Below are 15,895 nucleotides of genomic sequence, written 5' to 3'. Positions count from 1 at the left end.
ACCCCTGGGGGAGCCTCGCTGTTTGGGCAGCCTCAGCTGGTAGTTCCTCCAATTGTGCAAAAACCTTTTTGTGCCAGTCTTCATGCTTTCAGACAACAATGTTTTTTGTCTTTTTCTGGGTCTCACCCTTTGTAAATATTGCCTGGGATTGCAGTGCAAATGTCAAGGGAAAGGTTTATGGAGAATAGCCGGTTTTCATTCTGCAGTAGAATTGGGGAGACAATTTTAAGGGGCTTATCCTGTGCTGAATTTTCCAGATGAGCTTGAGCAAGCTACTTTAGAATTGAGGCATGGGATTTTCTAGTCTAGCCTCAGCACTCCCTTGGTTGTCCTCTGCTTGGATCACAAGATTTGCTGCACCAACTGGAGCTTAATTTTGTTATTGTTGTTCATTTTCCCCTCTTTCTGTTTAATCCGAGTTTTTGCTTTGCAAATTTGTGGTTTTCATAGCTTCTCAGTGGCTTTAACGCATTTATATCTGTTGCTAGAGCCAAAAGTTTGTCTGAAGAGCTGCTTTATTAAGTACCAGTTGTAGGCTCCTCCTTGCTCTGTTTGCCAAGGTTAAAATTGATTCAGCAGAGCTTCTGAGCCCTGTACAGACGAGCAGTGGGGGATGGGCACTCAGCACGATGAGTACTGGTGCTGAGTTCCTGGGATTCAGGTGGGCTGTCATTGCCACTTTGCCTGAGACCACCTTCTTGGCATCGCCCCTAAGCCAGTTTTCAGTTCCTGGCTGAACAGCATGGAGCTGCCACCTGGTCACCTTTACTGCTAAGCCTAGCAAAGGCTGCTGGGAATTTAGAAGCACATTTGAATAGGATTTTAATTACTCAGGAACTTAGCAAAGCTCCTGATTTTTTATGTATGCCCTGTATATTAATTTGTTCTATTAATTTGTAATTAAAAAGAAGAGCAAGTAGGATCTCTTTCACTCTTTTAAAATTAGTTTCTGAGGAAGTCCATGCCCAGAATCAGGAGGGAAGAAAGGAGAATAAGATGTAGCCTGTACCTGCTGAGAGTGTTGGAGTCTTAGCGATATATATGTTTCCTTGGAGACAAGCTGTGTTTTCACTTAGACCAGAATGAGATTCTTCTGTGTGGGAAGAAAATGGTTTTATTTTCTGGCAGTTTCCTGGGAAGAGAAAAAAGGGGTGGGGGGGAAATTGCTTGATCACTCACTGCTCTTGACTATGTCAGTCTGAGATGGAGAGGGAGAGAGAAAAATCCCCATGGAAGAGTTAGTGCCATGTTTTGATGTCCCTGGCGTGGCTGACCCACCTGAGCAGTGCTTGCTCACTCTTAATTCTGGAAGCAGTTTGCGCTGGGAATTGAGAAAGTTACAATAACTTTCTCCAGTCCTTTAATTAGATGCGTACCTTTCTTCCCTCTCCCTAGAATAATTAAGTAGAGGAAAAGATTTGCATCTAAAGGGAGACAGTGTTTCTTTGTTTTTATCCCCCTTTAAGTATGGAGAACTTTAGTAGAACTATCTAAATTATGTGTGAATTTCAGTTGGCTAGAATCCTTTTATTATCTCTCAAAGAAGAGCCATTTGAGTTTCTAAAAAGTTTTGTTGATTAAAAAAAATATGATACCCATGAATTATGTTTTTAAAAATCAGGAACAAGCATTTATAAACAGTAAATCATCCATAATTCTGCCACCCAGATGCCACTGTTGGCATTTAGATATCTTTTCATTTGTTCAGTCTTTTGTTCAGTTTTGTATTCATTTATTTAGTGAATATTACTATTAATCTAGTAAATAATGGAAATTGTTTTATGTACCAGAGATATAGCAGTTAAAGCAAACAGAAAAGACAGTCCCTGCTTTTTTATTTACTAACGTACACGTTTAAAGCTATACTTTTTCCTTTTAGCATGCAACCAATGCTGGTTGCGTCTCTCAAATCCTGCTATGTTTTCTTCGTCACTAGCTCAAAATATTTTCTAATTTCTCTTGTGTCTTTTTTTCCTTTTACTCATGTATTGCTTAGAAGTATGTTGTTTAATTTTCAAATACCTGGTGTTTTCCCAGGTTTCTTAATGTTTTCCAGTTTCATTCTGTTTTAGTTAAGGAATATACTCTGTATGATTTCAGTCTTTTAAAATTTATTGTAACATGTTTTGGATCCTAACACAGTGTCTGTCTTGGTAAATGTACTTGAAAACAGGGTGTCTCAACCTTAGAACTGGTAGCCGTTCGGATCCGATGTTTCTTTGTTGTGGGGTGCTGCCCTGAGCATGGTTAGCTGCATCCCTGGCTTACCTACTGGATGCCAGTAGCATCCCCAAAGATGTCACAACAAAGATGTCTGTAGACATGGCCAAATATCCCCTGAAAGGCAAAGTTTCCCTTATTAAGAACCGTTGAGTCAAACGCAATTTGTATTTTGCAGTGGCTGGGTATAGTATTCTATAATTATCAGTAGGCCATGATGATTGGTAGAGTTATTCAGATTGTCTGTGTTTTTCTTAACTCCTCTGCCTGCCCCCCGCCCCCGGGTTTCATGTCATTTGTTGAGAAAGAAATCTTAAAATATCTAGCCATAATGTGGGATTGTCTTATTTCTCCCTCTAATCCTGTCAGTTTTTGCTTCATGAATTTTTTTTACTTTTTAAAAACAACTTTGTTGAGGTGCAGTTTATGTACCATAAAATTTATCCATTCAGTGCAAAATATATATATATATATATATATATATTTTTGGTGATTTGCTGGATTATGCAACTCTAACCATAATCCAGTTTTAAAACATTTCCACCACATCGATAAGATCCTTTGTATTGAGCAGCATCAAGAATGGGAATGTGATATCATCTTGTGGGATTATATCAACTTCTGTCTTTAGATATTTACCTTTTTTGAACATTTCATATAATTAGAATCATACAAATGTCTTTTGTATCTGATTTCTTTTATATCTGTGTTATAGTATGTGGTTCATTCTTTTTTTTTCTTGGTGAAGTGTTCCAACTTCATGTATTTTTGAGACTTTGCTACAAGTAATTAGGGCTTCCCTAGTAGCTCAGCTAGTAAAAAACCCACCTGCAATGCAGGAGACCCTGGTTTGATTCCTGGGTCAGGAAGATCCCCTGGAGAAGGGATAAGCTACTCACTCCAGTATTCTTAGGCTTCCCTGGTGGCTCAGCTGGTAAAGAATCTGCAATGTGGGAGACCTGGGTTCGATCCCTGAGTTGGGGAGATTCCCTGGAGAAGGGAACTGCTACCCACTCCAGTATTCCGGCCTGGAGAATTCCAAGGAGTGTATATAGTTCTTGGGGTTGCAAAGACTCGGACACGACTGAGTGACTTTCACTTTCACACTTCTACGAAGGACTTCTATATTTTTTATTATGTTTTTCTAGTAAATTGACCCAATTATTAGGAAATAGCTTTTTTACTTATAATTTTGTCTAAAATTTGTTTTCTTATATTAAATAGCCCACTATATATGCATGTTAACTCTTTACATAGTATATCTTTTCCACCCATTTATTTTTAGCTTATCTATTTCTTTATATTTAAAGTATACTTGTGGACAGTATATAACTGGTCTTGCTTTTAAAAATAAGTCCAACTTAAAACTTTTACTTGAAAAAAGTGTTTAATTATTAACATGGTTGGGTTTGATGCTCCATTTTAGTATTTTCTATTTTACCTTCTGAGTTCTATTCCTCTTTCTTTGATTTTTTTTTTCTTTCCCCTTTTTGGATTATTTGTGCATGTATATGTATGTATTATATTTAATAATTCCATTTTAATTTTTCTCTTAGTGTGTCTTTGGAGAGTATAGTATACTTTGCACAGTCCACTTAAAGTTACTAGGTTGGTGCAAATGTAATTGTAGTTTTGGACCGTGAATTTTAAATCATTATAACTAGGCTCAAACATATCTTTATTAATCAAAATAGGAGCCATTACAATCAACACATTTTTGCCAATGAGAAGAAATAAGTTTGTTTATTCCTTTAGCATAAAAATCCCTGCTTTGGGATTTGATGAACTCTTGGAAACATTTTCTGCCTCCTGCTGGTTGTGGAAGTGTTTTCCCTGCAAACGTGGAGATGCTTGAAGAAGTGGTAGTTGATTGGCAAGAAGTCAGGTGAATGTGGCAGGTGGGGCAAACCTTTGTGGCCCAGTTCGTTCAGCTTTTGGCATGTTGGTTGTGCGATGTGCAGTCAGGCGTTGTCGTGGAGAAGAGCTGGGCCCTTCCTGTTGACCACTGCTGGGTGCGAGGTGCTGCAGTTGTCAGTGCATCTCATCAATTTGCTGAGCACGCTTCTCAGATATAATGGTTTCACTGGGACTCAGAAAGCTGTAGTGGATCCGACAGTCAGCAGACTACCAGTGACCATGACCTTTTTTTGGTGCAAGGTTGGCTTTGGAAAGTGTGCTTTGGAGCTGCTTCTCAGTCCAGCCTCTGAGCTGGCCATCGCCAGTTATTGTATAAAATCTACTTTTCATCCAGTGTCACAATCCAGTCAAGAAATGGTTCATTGTAGTTGCGTAGAATAAGAAAAGATGACACATGAAAACGACAACTTTTTTTGATTGGCAGTCATCTTATGAGGCATTCAGGGCTTCCCTGGTGGCTGAGATGGTAAAGAATCAGCTGCAGTGCAGGAGACCCAGGTTCAATTCGTGGGTCAGGAAGATCCCCTGGAGGAGGGAATGGCAACCCACTCCACTATTCTTGCCTGGAGAATCCCATGGACAGAGGAGCCTGGCAGGCTACAGTCCATGGGGTCGCAAAGAGTCAGGTATGACTGAGTGACTAACACACGAAACATTCACTTAATCAAGCTTATTCACCTTTCCAATTTGCTTCAAATGCCAGACAACCATAGAATTGATCAGCGTTGAGTTCTTTGGCAACTTCTGTAATTATAAGAGGATCAGCTTCGATGATGTCTCTGTTTGTCATTATCAACTTCCAGTGCCTGGTCACTGCACTGCTTATCTTCAAGGCTCTCGTCTCCTTTGCAAAACTTCTTGAACCACCACTGCACTGTATGTCCGTTAGCTGTTCCTGGACCAAACATGTTGATGTTGGAAGTTAATCTCTGCTGCTTTATGACCCATTTTGAACTCAAAGAAGAAAATCGCTTGAATTTGGTTTTTGTCTAACGTCATTTCCATAGTCTAAAATAAATATAAAATGAACAGCAAGTAATAAATCATTAGCAAAAAACAAAGTGAGAAATGTGTTTTAAAATGATGTATAACATAACCACTTTTATTTAAAACATATTCTAATATCAGATGGCAAATTTCAATGTTGCAAAACCACGATTAGTTTTGCACCAACCTAATACTAATGTTACATTTCGCATAAAACATAGTTAACTCATAACTGTGTAGGTGCCTATTCCTTCCACCCCAACCTTCCTTGTCTTTTGTGCTGTAATTATATGTATTACATTTACACATATTATAACCCCCACAAGACAAAATCACAGTTCCCATTTTCGATGCTTTTCATTTCTTCTTGAGGATCTGGATTTCCATCTGGTAACTTTTCCTTTTGGTTTAAAGAATTTTCTTTAACCTTTCTTGTGGTGCAGTTCTGTTAATAATGAATTCTGTTCATTTTTTGGTCTTCATTCTTGAAGGATATATTTATCAGATACCGGAATTCTGTTCTGATAGTTTTTCCTTTAGCACCCTAAAGAAGTTCAGTGTCTTCCGGCCCTTGAGTTTTTGATGAGAGACCAGTGTCCAGTGAAATCATTCTCTGGTAATGTGTCATTTTTTGGAGAAAAAAAAAAATTTATTGTGGGATCTCCGTTCCCCAACCAGGATTTGAACCCGGGCCACAGTCACGAAAGCCCAGAATTCCAATCATTAGATCACCAGGGAACTCCCTGTAATGTGTCATTTCTCTCTACATGTTTTTAAGATTTGCTTTTTCACCTTTGGCTTTCAACAGTTTGACCTTGGCTGGCCTTCTTTGTATTTATCCTGCTTGATTCTTGTTGAGTATCTTCAATCTATATCTTTCACTGAATTTAGGGAATATTCAGCCATTATTTTTCAAATAGTTTTTCTGCCCTATTCTCTCTCCTCCCCTTCTGGGACTCCTGTTAGTTTATAATATTTTCTAACAGGTTTATTGAGTATCTATTAATTTTTATTTCAATCTTTTTTCTTCCTTTATTCTCATTGGATAATTTCTATTGTTCTGTCTTCAGATCCACTGATCTCTCTCCAGATCTCTGTTAAGTCCAACAGTGTATTAATTTTTTAGTTCTGGAATTTCCATTTGATTCTTTTTTTGTTTGTTTCTATTTCTCTGCTGTCTTATGTTTTGGTTCACTGTGAATATATTATATTTCACTTTATTGAAGATAATTACAATCGCTTCTTTAGAATCATTGTTTGTTACTTCCAACATCTGGGGCATCCCAGGATTGGTCTCAGTTATTTCCTTTTATTTAAGAATATTTTCCATTTTCCTGATTCTTCACGTATTGTAAATTTGGATCATATCTAGGACACTGAGAACGTTGAGTTTGAGAGTCTCTGGGTTCTGCTACTTTTCTTCAATGAGTTTCTTTAGTTTTAGCAGGTAGTTGTGTTGGTTGGACTCAAACCGCAGACTCTGTTTCTTAGGCAGCAGTTTGGCTCTTGGGTCAGCCCTCTTGTCTCCAGCCGTGTTGCTGTGACTGTACTCTGTGTGAGCATGGCTCAGGGGTCAGCCAGAGATGTGGGCAGACAGAGTTGGGAATACCGTCTCAGATTTTTTCCCTTCTTAGTGGACATGGTTTCCCAGGTTGGTTTTTCTGACTCCTAAACCAGAAAGATAGCATTTTCGCCCCATGAATCCCCAGCTAAAGGCTGTGAAACTATGAATTCATCCTTTGCAACTCTTCTTCCTCCCAAATGTGGACCACCCATCTGTCTGTCTTTGTTTCTTCCCTGTTGCTTTATCTGAGTTTATAGTTTTCTGGAGGAGTGCCGGAAGACAGGATCTTAGTCATTACTGAAGCCAGTCTTTCAGACTTTCATTTTAGTAAAGGGGAAACTGACAATAAATGAATAAAAATAAAAAGTATATACAGACATACCTTGGAGGTATTGTGAGTTTGGTTTCATGTCACTGCAGTAAAGTGAATATTACAAAGAGGCAAGTCACACAAATTTTTTGGTTTCCCAGTGCATGTGAAAGTTATTTTTACACTATATTGTAGTCTTCTAAGTATACAATAGCATTGCATTTAAAAAATGTATGTACCTTAATTGGACTTCCCTGGTGGCTCAGATGGTAAAGCGTCTGTTTACAATGCAGGAGACCCGGGTTTGAGCCCTGGGTTGGGAAGATCCCCTGGAGAAGGAAATGGCAACCCACTCTAGTACTATTGCCTGGAAAATCCCATGGACAGAGGAGCCTGGTAGGCCAAAGTCTATGGGGTCGCAAACAGTCGGACACGACTGAGCGACTTCACTTCACTATATACCTTAATTAAAAAATACTTAAATCTAAAAAATGATAATCATCATTTGAACCTTCAGTAAGCCATAGTAGTAACATCAAAGATCACTGATTATAGATCACCGTAAGACATAATAATTAAAAAATTTTAAATGCTGCAAAAATTACCAAAATGTGACACAGAGACATGAAGTGAGCAAATGCTGTTACCGATAGACTTGCCTGACACGCAGTTGCCACAAATCTTCAAATTATAAAAAACGCACTATCTGCCAGGTGCAAGGAAAGGACGAATGCCTGTCATGTTAAGTAGTTCTATTGGTTATTTGTTGCTTTGTTAGACTTCCCCAAAACTCTGAGGCTTAAATCAACTCTGATATTTTTTTCACTATAATTCTGCAGCCTTGGGTTGGTGGGGAGTTGCCTGATCCAGTTGGCCTTGCCCAAACCTGTTGGTCTGCATCTCAGCTGTCTCTCACATGTATCCACAGGCTGGTGGGGGTTGAGCTCTAGTCTGGGCTTGACCAGGACACCTTAGTGAGAACCACTCTCCTCTGTGAGCTCTCATCTTCAGGGGAGCAGTCACTGGGCCAGCCTGGGTTACCTTTCTCATGGTGGTGGCGGAAGTGCAGGAGAGGAGTCTCGTATTTCATGTAATATTATGCCCACAACATAGTAACCTATTCCCAACTATTTGACCATTTCAGGCCATTTAAAATATTTTGCCCCCCCTGGATTTGTTGAGTACTGACTTCTTAAAGCACTTTACATGTATTAGTTTCTTTCATTCTCATTACAACCTTATGAAATAGCTACTCTTACTGCTCCCACTTCACAGATGAGGAAACTGAGGTACAGAGTAGCTAAAGTCATCCACTGTAAGTAGCAGAGACAGGATGTGGAGCTGGGCAACTGCCAGTACCCATTCTTTGGTGTGGTAATAAAAGCATGAAGGATTGTGTCCACGTCTCTGAATGTTGCAGTACTGGCTCCTAGGATAGTTGTCACGTTTATAGGTGTATTATTTTTGTTTGCTACCAGGTGACTGGGCATCTTAAAGTTGCTGCTGGGCTAGTTTGTCCCTCCTACTCCAAGATGGTGAAATGCTAGGCTAGCTGGTGAGCTTCATTAAGTACCGACTCAGAAGTGGTGTGGTGTTAGCTGTGCAGGCTAAGAAACAGTCGGGACTGATGATCGACTCAGCCAGCACAGGAGAAATTAGAGATGTGAGTTCAGTCCCTGGGTCGGGAAGATCCTCTGGAGGAAGGCATGGCAACCCACTCCAGTATTCTTGCCTGGAAAATCCCATGGACAGAGGAGCCTGGCAGGTTATAGTCCATGGGATCACAAAGAGTCGGACATGAGTGAAGTGACTTAGCAAGCAAAGCAGCCCAAGCCCCAAGTCCAGGTCTGCGTGGTACCCCAGACAGCAGTGGGCGTTCTGCAGGATGGCACTTGCTGGGCCAGAGGATGGCTGTGTGTGCAGGCAGGGTAGCCCTCCAGCCCGTAGCACTTTCAGCTCGCCAGCCCCACATACAGTTCGAATGATGAGGCACCAGAGGAGGGGAGTGATTTCAGGGCACTGGCAGGAAGTGCAGACAGCTTAATGGAGGGCAGTCATCTGAGCAGTAGGTTTATAAGGCTCTTGTCATTTTTCTATTTCCACTGTTAAGCATTCTGCCAGGGTGAGCTGTAAGGATACCTGTCTGATACTTCTTGCTTTGAAACAGTGGGGGAAGTGAAAGGACAGGAAGAGAAATCTGGTTGAGTTATAATTGTGAAAAGCCTGAGTCAAAGCTGGGATACAGGTAAGGTTTAGAGTTTCCTAAGAATTTCGAGTTTTCTCTTGTTTGGGATTGTTTTCAAGGTTAACCTGTTGCCAGTGAATATACAAAGTCCCACCTGCCTTTAACTGCAGTTACAGGTTTTGGTTCTCTGTAAGTATTCAAAATTATACCTGCTTGTCTATTATGTATTTTATACCTAATACTTCTTCCTTTTTTTGCTTCAGGTTAGCAGCAAAGATGAAGATTTTCTTGACCTTTCTGTTGATGTGGAGCAGAACACATCTATTACCCACTGTCTAAGGTAACCTCATGAATTCTGACTGTGGTCTGAGTTTTTGATGAGGCTAATAAGTCATGGGGGAAAATTTCCTGTATTTCTTCAGAAGATAATCTTCCTTTCTGTTAAACCAGTGTAATCCTATTATTTTCTATTTCTTCTTTCCCAAGAGAGATTAGAAATAAGTATATGTTGTCTAGAGAAGAGTCCTGCTGGGGAGTGAGGGGATCAAGTGGAAGTCATTAGTCATTAACTTTAAAAATAAGGTTTTAGTCTTTAATACAGATGTGTGCTTTGGGCCCTCATCTGCCTCTCCACACACACAGACACACCCAATCACAGTCACACAATTAAGCTGAAAAATGCTACTGATGCCTACCATTCCTTTCTTTTTCTAAGCTAATCTAGTCTTTGATTTTAAAAATTACGTACTTTTGAACTGAGAACCAATGAGGGCATTACCTTTTCCTCTATCTCGCAGCATTGTGTAGAGCTCATTCATGGAAGAAGGCCTTCTCCTAATTAGGGTTGAGGGGAGGTAAGTTTCCCTGAATGTAAGAGTAACACAGGCCCAGGGTTCCTGCAGATACTGTGTTATGACTTGTGGTTGAAAATGTGCTCAGAGTTGATTTGTTGTTGTTCAGTTGCTAAATTGTATCTGATTCTTTGTGACCCCCATAGGCTGCAGCTCACCTCGCTTCCCTGTCCTTCAGCTATCTCTCATAATTTGTTCAAATTACGTCCTTGAGTCAGTGATGCTGTATAATCATCTCATTCTCTGTTGCCCCCTTCTCCTGCCTTCAATCTTTGCCAGCATCAGGGTCTTTCCCAATGAGTCAGTTCTTTGCATCGGGTGGCCAGAGTATTAGAGCTTCAGCATCAGTCCTTCCAGTGAATATCCATGGTTGATTTCCTTTAGGATTGACTGGTTTGATCTCCTTGCAGTCCAAAGGACTCAAGCATCTTCCCAACACCACAATTGATGCCAAAAGCATAAATTCTTCGCCACTCAGCCTTCTTTATGGTCCAACTCTTATTGTATATGGCTACTGGAAAAACCATAGCTTTGACTATATGGACCTTTGTTGACAAAGTGATGTCTCTGCTTTTTAATACTCTGTGGAGACACAATTCACTGTCCTGTCCTCACTGCTTTTTCCTCCTTTTAATTCACAATTAGCCCCACTCTTCTGTACACCGGAGGTCAAGGGCTAGCTAGCGTCAGGTGAGTATCTCGTGGCGCTTACAGTCTAGTGGGAATCCACAGACAGGAATTGGTGCTTTGCAGGACATTAAACACGTCTAGAGAGTGGCTGGTAGTGGGGGTGCAGGCCAGGTGGTCTGGGTGGCCCTTCCCATTGCTTAGAATGCCTCATCAGCTCAGGGCATTGTTGGTTTTTATTCATTCATTTTAAAAAAGTTTATTCTATTTAAGGATAGTTGATTTACAGTGTGGTGTTAATCTCTGCTGTCCCTCAGGGTAATTCAGTTATACTTATATATGCATTCTTTTTTGGTTTGTCACAGGATATTGAATATAGTTCCCTGTGCTGTATAGTAGGAACTTGTTCATCCATTCTGTATTTAATGGTTTGCATCTGCTAACCCCAAACTCCTAATCCTCCACCCCCTGCCCACACCCCCCAGTGACCGCAAGTCTGTTATTCTCTGTGTCTGTGAGTCTGTTTCATAGATGAGCTCATTTCTGTCACATTTTAGATTCCACACATAAGTGATACCATATGGTATTTGTCTTTCTCTTTCAAGCCCTGTTGATCTTTATCAGTGGGCATTGTGTGACAGAATTGTTCTATCAGGAGTTCAGGTTACTCAGAACTCTTTAGATTAAAGGGACTTGCTGTGGCCGTCGACTGTTAGAAAGTCATTTTTCATGGTAGAGGCACCAGCTCCAACCTGGCAGAAGGTCCCAGTTCGTCTGGGTATCCTGTATTGTGTGAGCTGGGGGCTGGTTACTCTCTAATTCCCAGGAGGCTGAGCCTTCCCCTGTCCCCCCCAAGTTACCTCAGCACCTCCTGCTGGTCCGGCATTTCATCGCTTGTCTCCAGATGCCCTGGGTCCAGGTGTCCAGGACACATTTATGGTCTCTGCAAAGCATTTTGCAGGCCAGGATAGCTTTTTTTGTTTCTTCTGCTTGGTTCTGTTTTTGGCATGGACTCTTAATATTCCTATGAAAAGAAGCCAGTTTTGATTTCCTCAGGGTTTTGTGATCACAAGGAGGTGAAAAAGCTATAAAGTTATGCCAGAGCTGGTCATAGGTGAGGGAGCAGAAGAAAGGATATTATCTGCCCATTCCCCTTGGAGAAGGGGAGCTAGGAGGCTGGCTGCTTCCCCTCCCTTCTAAGAAATTCCTGGGCTGTTGAGGAGGGCAGATGGCAGTGGCTGTAGCTTTGAGACCAGCTAAGAATTTCAACCATTGGGGAGCCTTGTTACAAACAAATGTAACCCCAGAACTAAGTCCCCCCACTTTTTTTTTTCTGGAGGAAATATGGACATTGGCAATGCATACCTGATGAAGGCAGGCTCGAGACATTTGGAGGCCTTAAAGCCGGGATGGGTAGGTGCAGAATAGCCTCACAATACATTTTGAACAACATCAGATTCTCATCTGATTGTCCAGGCTGATATTCCTCAAGGGCCTGCCCCTCCCCCTTAGTACATCATCCTGAAAATAAACGTTGGCTGGCTTACCTGGATCTGCCTTCATCGATGCCTAAGAGCTCACCTCCCCAACAGAGAGAAGCCTGCCAGGTGTTGCTGTTCACCACTGAGGGTTCTGGGGCAGCGGTGGCAGCTTTCCTGCCTCTCCCAGAGGAACAAAGTGCAGGAGAGAGTTCCAGGAAATAAATGATGCCAGCTGATCCGTTAACTTTTTCTGTTTGAGACAAAAGAGAAGGAATGATTATGATCTTTTTTGGCCCCTTTCATGGCTTAATGTGGTTTGCATTCTTGAGGATTTATTTTTCAAACTAGAATTATGAGTTGTCTTCTTTAAAACATCATGCCTGCTTATCTCTTCTGGTGTGATCTCCTTATCATTTATTTTGATATTGAAAATAGTTAAAAATCAAGCTAAAATTATAGGATTTAAATGTTAAGACTTCTGCCACCTTTGTCCAGAAGGGCTTTAGGTGATCAATTACAACGTGTTTTCAATGAACTTTTATCCCAGAGAAATGATCATATAAATAGTGGTTATTCAGGAAACAGGTTTAGAGAAGCCATTAAAGCCATATTGCAGCTGAGCTATACTTCTGATATTTCGCATCTCAGCACTGTGTCGTAGGCAGGCAGAGTGAGCCATCTGCATCATAGGAGGATACTGAGAAATTTCTTTTTCTTTTGAAAAGTTCAGGGATGGCCTCAGGCAAAAACTTAAAATACGTGTTTATCTTACCCCCCTGTCCTTTTGGGTATTTTTTGCCTTTCACTTCAGGGCCTTAGTCCCTCCCTGTGGCTCCTGCACAGAAACGTACCTTTCTCCTCAAAGAGCTTTGTGCTCTGACACTACTCTCCTCTTACTCTGTCCTCCTCTCATTAAAAATGCCCATTCTCCCAGGGCCAGGGAGGTCAGCATTTTTTAGTTCTCCCAAAGCTGTATTTTAAAATTACTCTTCGTTTTTAAAAAAATGTCTTTTCATTTTGGAAACTTCTCTGTGCCAAGTTTATATGGAACTTTATCACAAATCTCTTGCCATATGCTTATCTGTCAGTTTCTCTGTTTATCTGGCTTGTGTCTTAGTTTTGGCTATTTCTCATATATGGTATTTGATATTGAATATCAAACACATCTGACACATCTTTCTTGTGGATTGCTTTTTCTTCATCTTTTTTAACACTTGAGTCAGTAGTTCTCAAACTTTGATGCATATCAGAATCATCTGGGGAAGGTGGTAAAAATGGAGGCCTAATGGCACTCCACTCCAGTACTCTTGCCTGGAAAATCCCATGGATGAAGGAGCCTGGTGGGCTGCAGTCCATGGGGTTGCTAAGAGTTGGGCACGACTGAGCGACTTTACTTTCACTTTTCACTTTCATGCATTGGAGAAGGAAATGGCAACCCACTCCAGTGTTCTCACCTGGAGAATCCCAGGGACGGGGGAGCCTGGTGGGCTGCCGTCTATGGGGTCGCACAGAGTCGGACACGACTGAAGCGACTTAGCAGCAGCAGCGGCAGGTGATATTTAACTTCTGTGAGCCTGGGCATCTACTATTCCTTAATTTTCCAGATGGTTTTGATACCGCCAGAGTTTGAGAACTGCTGCCCTAGATCTTTGCTACTCGATAGTGGTCTGTGGGCCATTGCCGTTGACATTACCTGGGTCATTAGTAGGGCAGAATCTCTGGTCTCCTTCAAGAATGAGTGCACGAGTCCGTGCCTGCACTTGGACAAGATTTCTAGGTGACTCCCATACATGTTCGTATTTGCAAAGCACTGGGGACAGTGGCTCTCAGCCCACCAAACATATTGGAACCACCTAGGGAGTTTTAAGAACAATGGTGCCTCTGGTTCTTGGAGACATTCTCATGTAACTTGGCTTGGGACAGAGTGATGGGGGACTGAGATTGTTTTGAAAGCTCCCCTGGTGATTCTGATGAGCAGCCGAGTGAACCACTGCTGTAGATTCTAGAACAAAGCTTCCTAGCTTATATGCCATGGAAGATGGGTTACAGGTGTGTGTAGATGCCCTCAACTACCAGGCAGAGCCTGGGGCTGCTGGCAAAGCAGCTGTGTCAGTGTACGCCAGCTCCTTTCTATGTGGCACTATTTTTGTTGTTGTTGTTTGTTTTGTTTTTGTTTTTCTTTTGCCACTATTTTTTAAATGTGCATCATAACATGAAATTATTGAGAGACCTCCTTAGCTTGAGAATTTTTTTTTTTTTTTACTTGATAACATTGTACTGGTTTTGCCATACATTGACATGGATCTGCCATGGCTGTACATGTGTTCCCCATCCTGAACCCCTCTCCCACCTCCCTCCCCATCCCATCCCCCTGGGTCGTCCCAGTGTACCAGCCCCGAGCAGCCTGTATCATGCATCAAACCTGGACTGGCGATTCATTTCACATATGATAATTTCGCTTCAATGCCATTCTCCCAAATCATCCCACCCTCTCCCTCTCCCACAGAGTCCAAAAGTCCATTCTATACATCTGTGTCTCACATACAGGGTTATCATTACCATCTTTCTAAATTCCATATGTATTAGTATACTATATTGGTGTTTTTCTTTCTGGCTTACTTCACTCTGTATAATCGGCTCCAGTTTCATCCACCTCATTAGAACTGATTCAAATGTATTCTTTTTAATGGCTGAGTAATATTCTATTGTGTATATGTACCACAGCTTTCTTATCCATTCGTCTGCTGATGGACATCTAGGTTGCTTTCATGTCCTGGCTATTATAAAGAGTGTTGTGATGAACATTGGGGTACATGTGTCTCTTTCGATTCTGGTTTCCTCAGTGTGTATGCCCAGCAGTGGGATTGCTGGGTCGTATGGCAGTTCTATTTCCAGTTTTTAAGGAATCTCCACACTGTTCTCCATAGTGGTTGTACTAGTTTGCATTCCCACCAACAGTGTAAGAGGGTTCCCTTTTCTCCACACCCTCTCCAGCATTTATTGCTTGCAGATTTTTGGATAGCAGCCATTCTGACTGGCGTGAATGGTACCTCATTGTGGTTTTGATTTGCATTTCTCTGATAATGAGTGATGTTGAGCATCTTTTCATGTGTTTGTTAGCCATCTTTATGTCTTCTTTGGAGAAATGTCTATTTAGTTCTTTTGCCCATTTTTGATTGGGTCGCTTATTTTTCTGGACTTGAGCTGCAGGAGTTGCTTGAATATTTTTGAGATTAATTTTTTGTCCATTGCTTCATTTGCTATTATTTTCTTCCATTCTGAAGCCTGTCTTTTCAGCTTGCTTATAGTTTCCTTGTTGTGCACAGGCTTTTCATTTCAATTAGGTCCCATTTGTTTATTTTTGCTTTTATTTCCAATATTCTGGGAGGTGGGTCATAGAGGATCCTGCTGTGGTTTATGTTGGAGAGTGTTTTGCCTGTTTTCCTATAGGAGTTTAATAGTTTCTGGTCTTATGTTTAGATCTTTAATCCATTTTGAGTTTATTTTTGTGTATGGTGTTAGAAAGTGTTCTAGTTTCATTCTTTTACAAGTGGTTGACCAGTTTTCCCAGCACCACTTGTTAAAGAGATTGTCTTTAATCCATTGTATATTCTTGCCTCCTTTGTCAAAGATAAGGTGTCCATAGGTGTGTGGATTTATCTCTGGGCTTTCTATTTTGTTCCGTTGATCTATATTTCTGTCTTTGTGCCAGTACCATATTCTCTTGATGACTGTGGCTTTGTAGTAGAGCCT

The 15,895-nt window shown here is 41.1% G+C and overlaps 1 protein-coding gene across 7 annotated transcripts in view; it reads left to right on the top strand.

Moving 5' to 3' along the window:
• Positions 1 to 15,895, top strand: part of USP46 (ubiquitin specific peptidase 46) — a 73,221-nt gene that overhangs the window by 36,713 nt on the left and 20,613 nt on the right. For all 7 annotated transcript variants that reach the window (XM_015096502.4, XM_060417117.1, XM_060417121.1 and 4 more), the window contains one exon: positions 9,447 to 9,523. In XM_015096502.4, coding sequence (XP_014951988.1) covers positions 9,447 to 9,523 — 77 coding nt within the window. The remainder of the gene's footprint in view (positions 1 to 9,446; positions 9,524 to 15,895) is intronic.

Source organism: Ovis aries, chromosome 6 (genome assembly GCF_016772045.2).
Source record: "Ovis aries strain OAR_USU_Benz2616 breed Rambouillet chromosome 6, ARS-UI_Ramb_v3.0, whole genome shotgun sequence".
NCBI lineage: Eukaryota > Metazoa > Chordata > Mammalia > Artiodactyla > Bovidae > Ovis > Ovis aries.
This window is presented reverse-complemented; position numbering and strand designations above follow the sequence as displayed.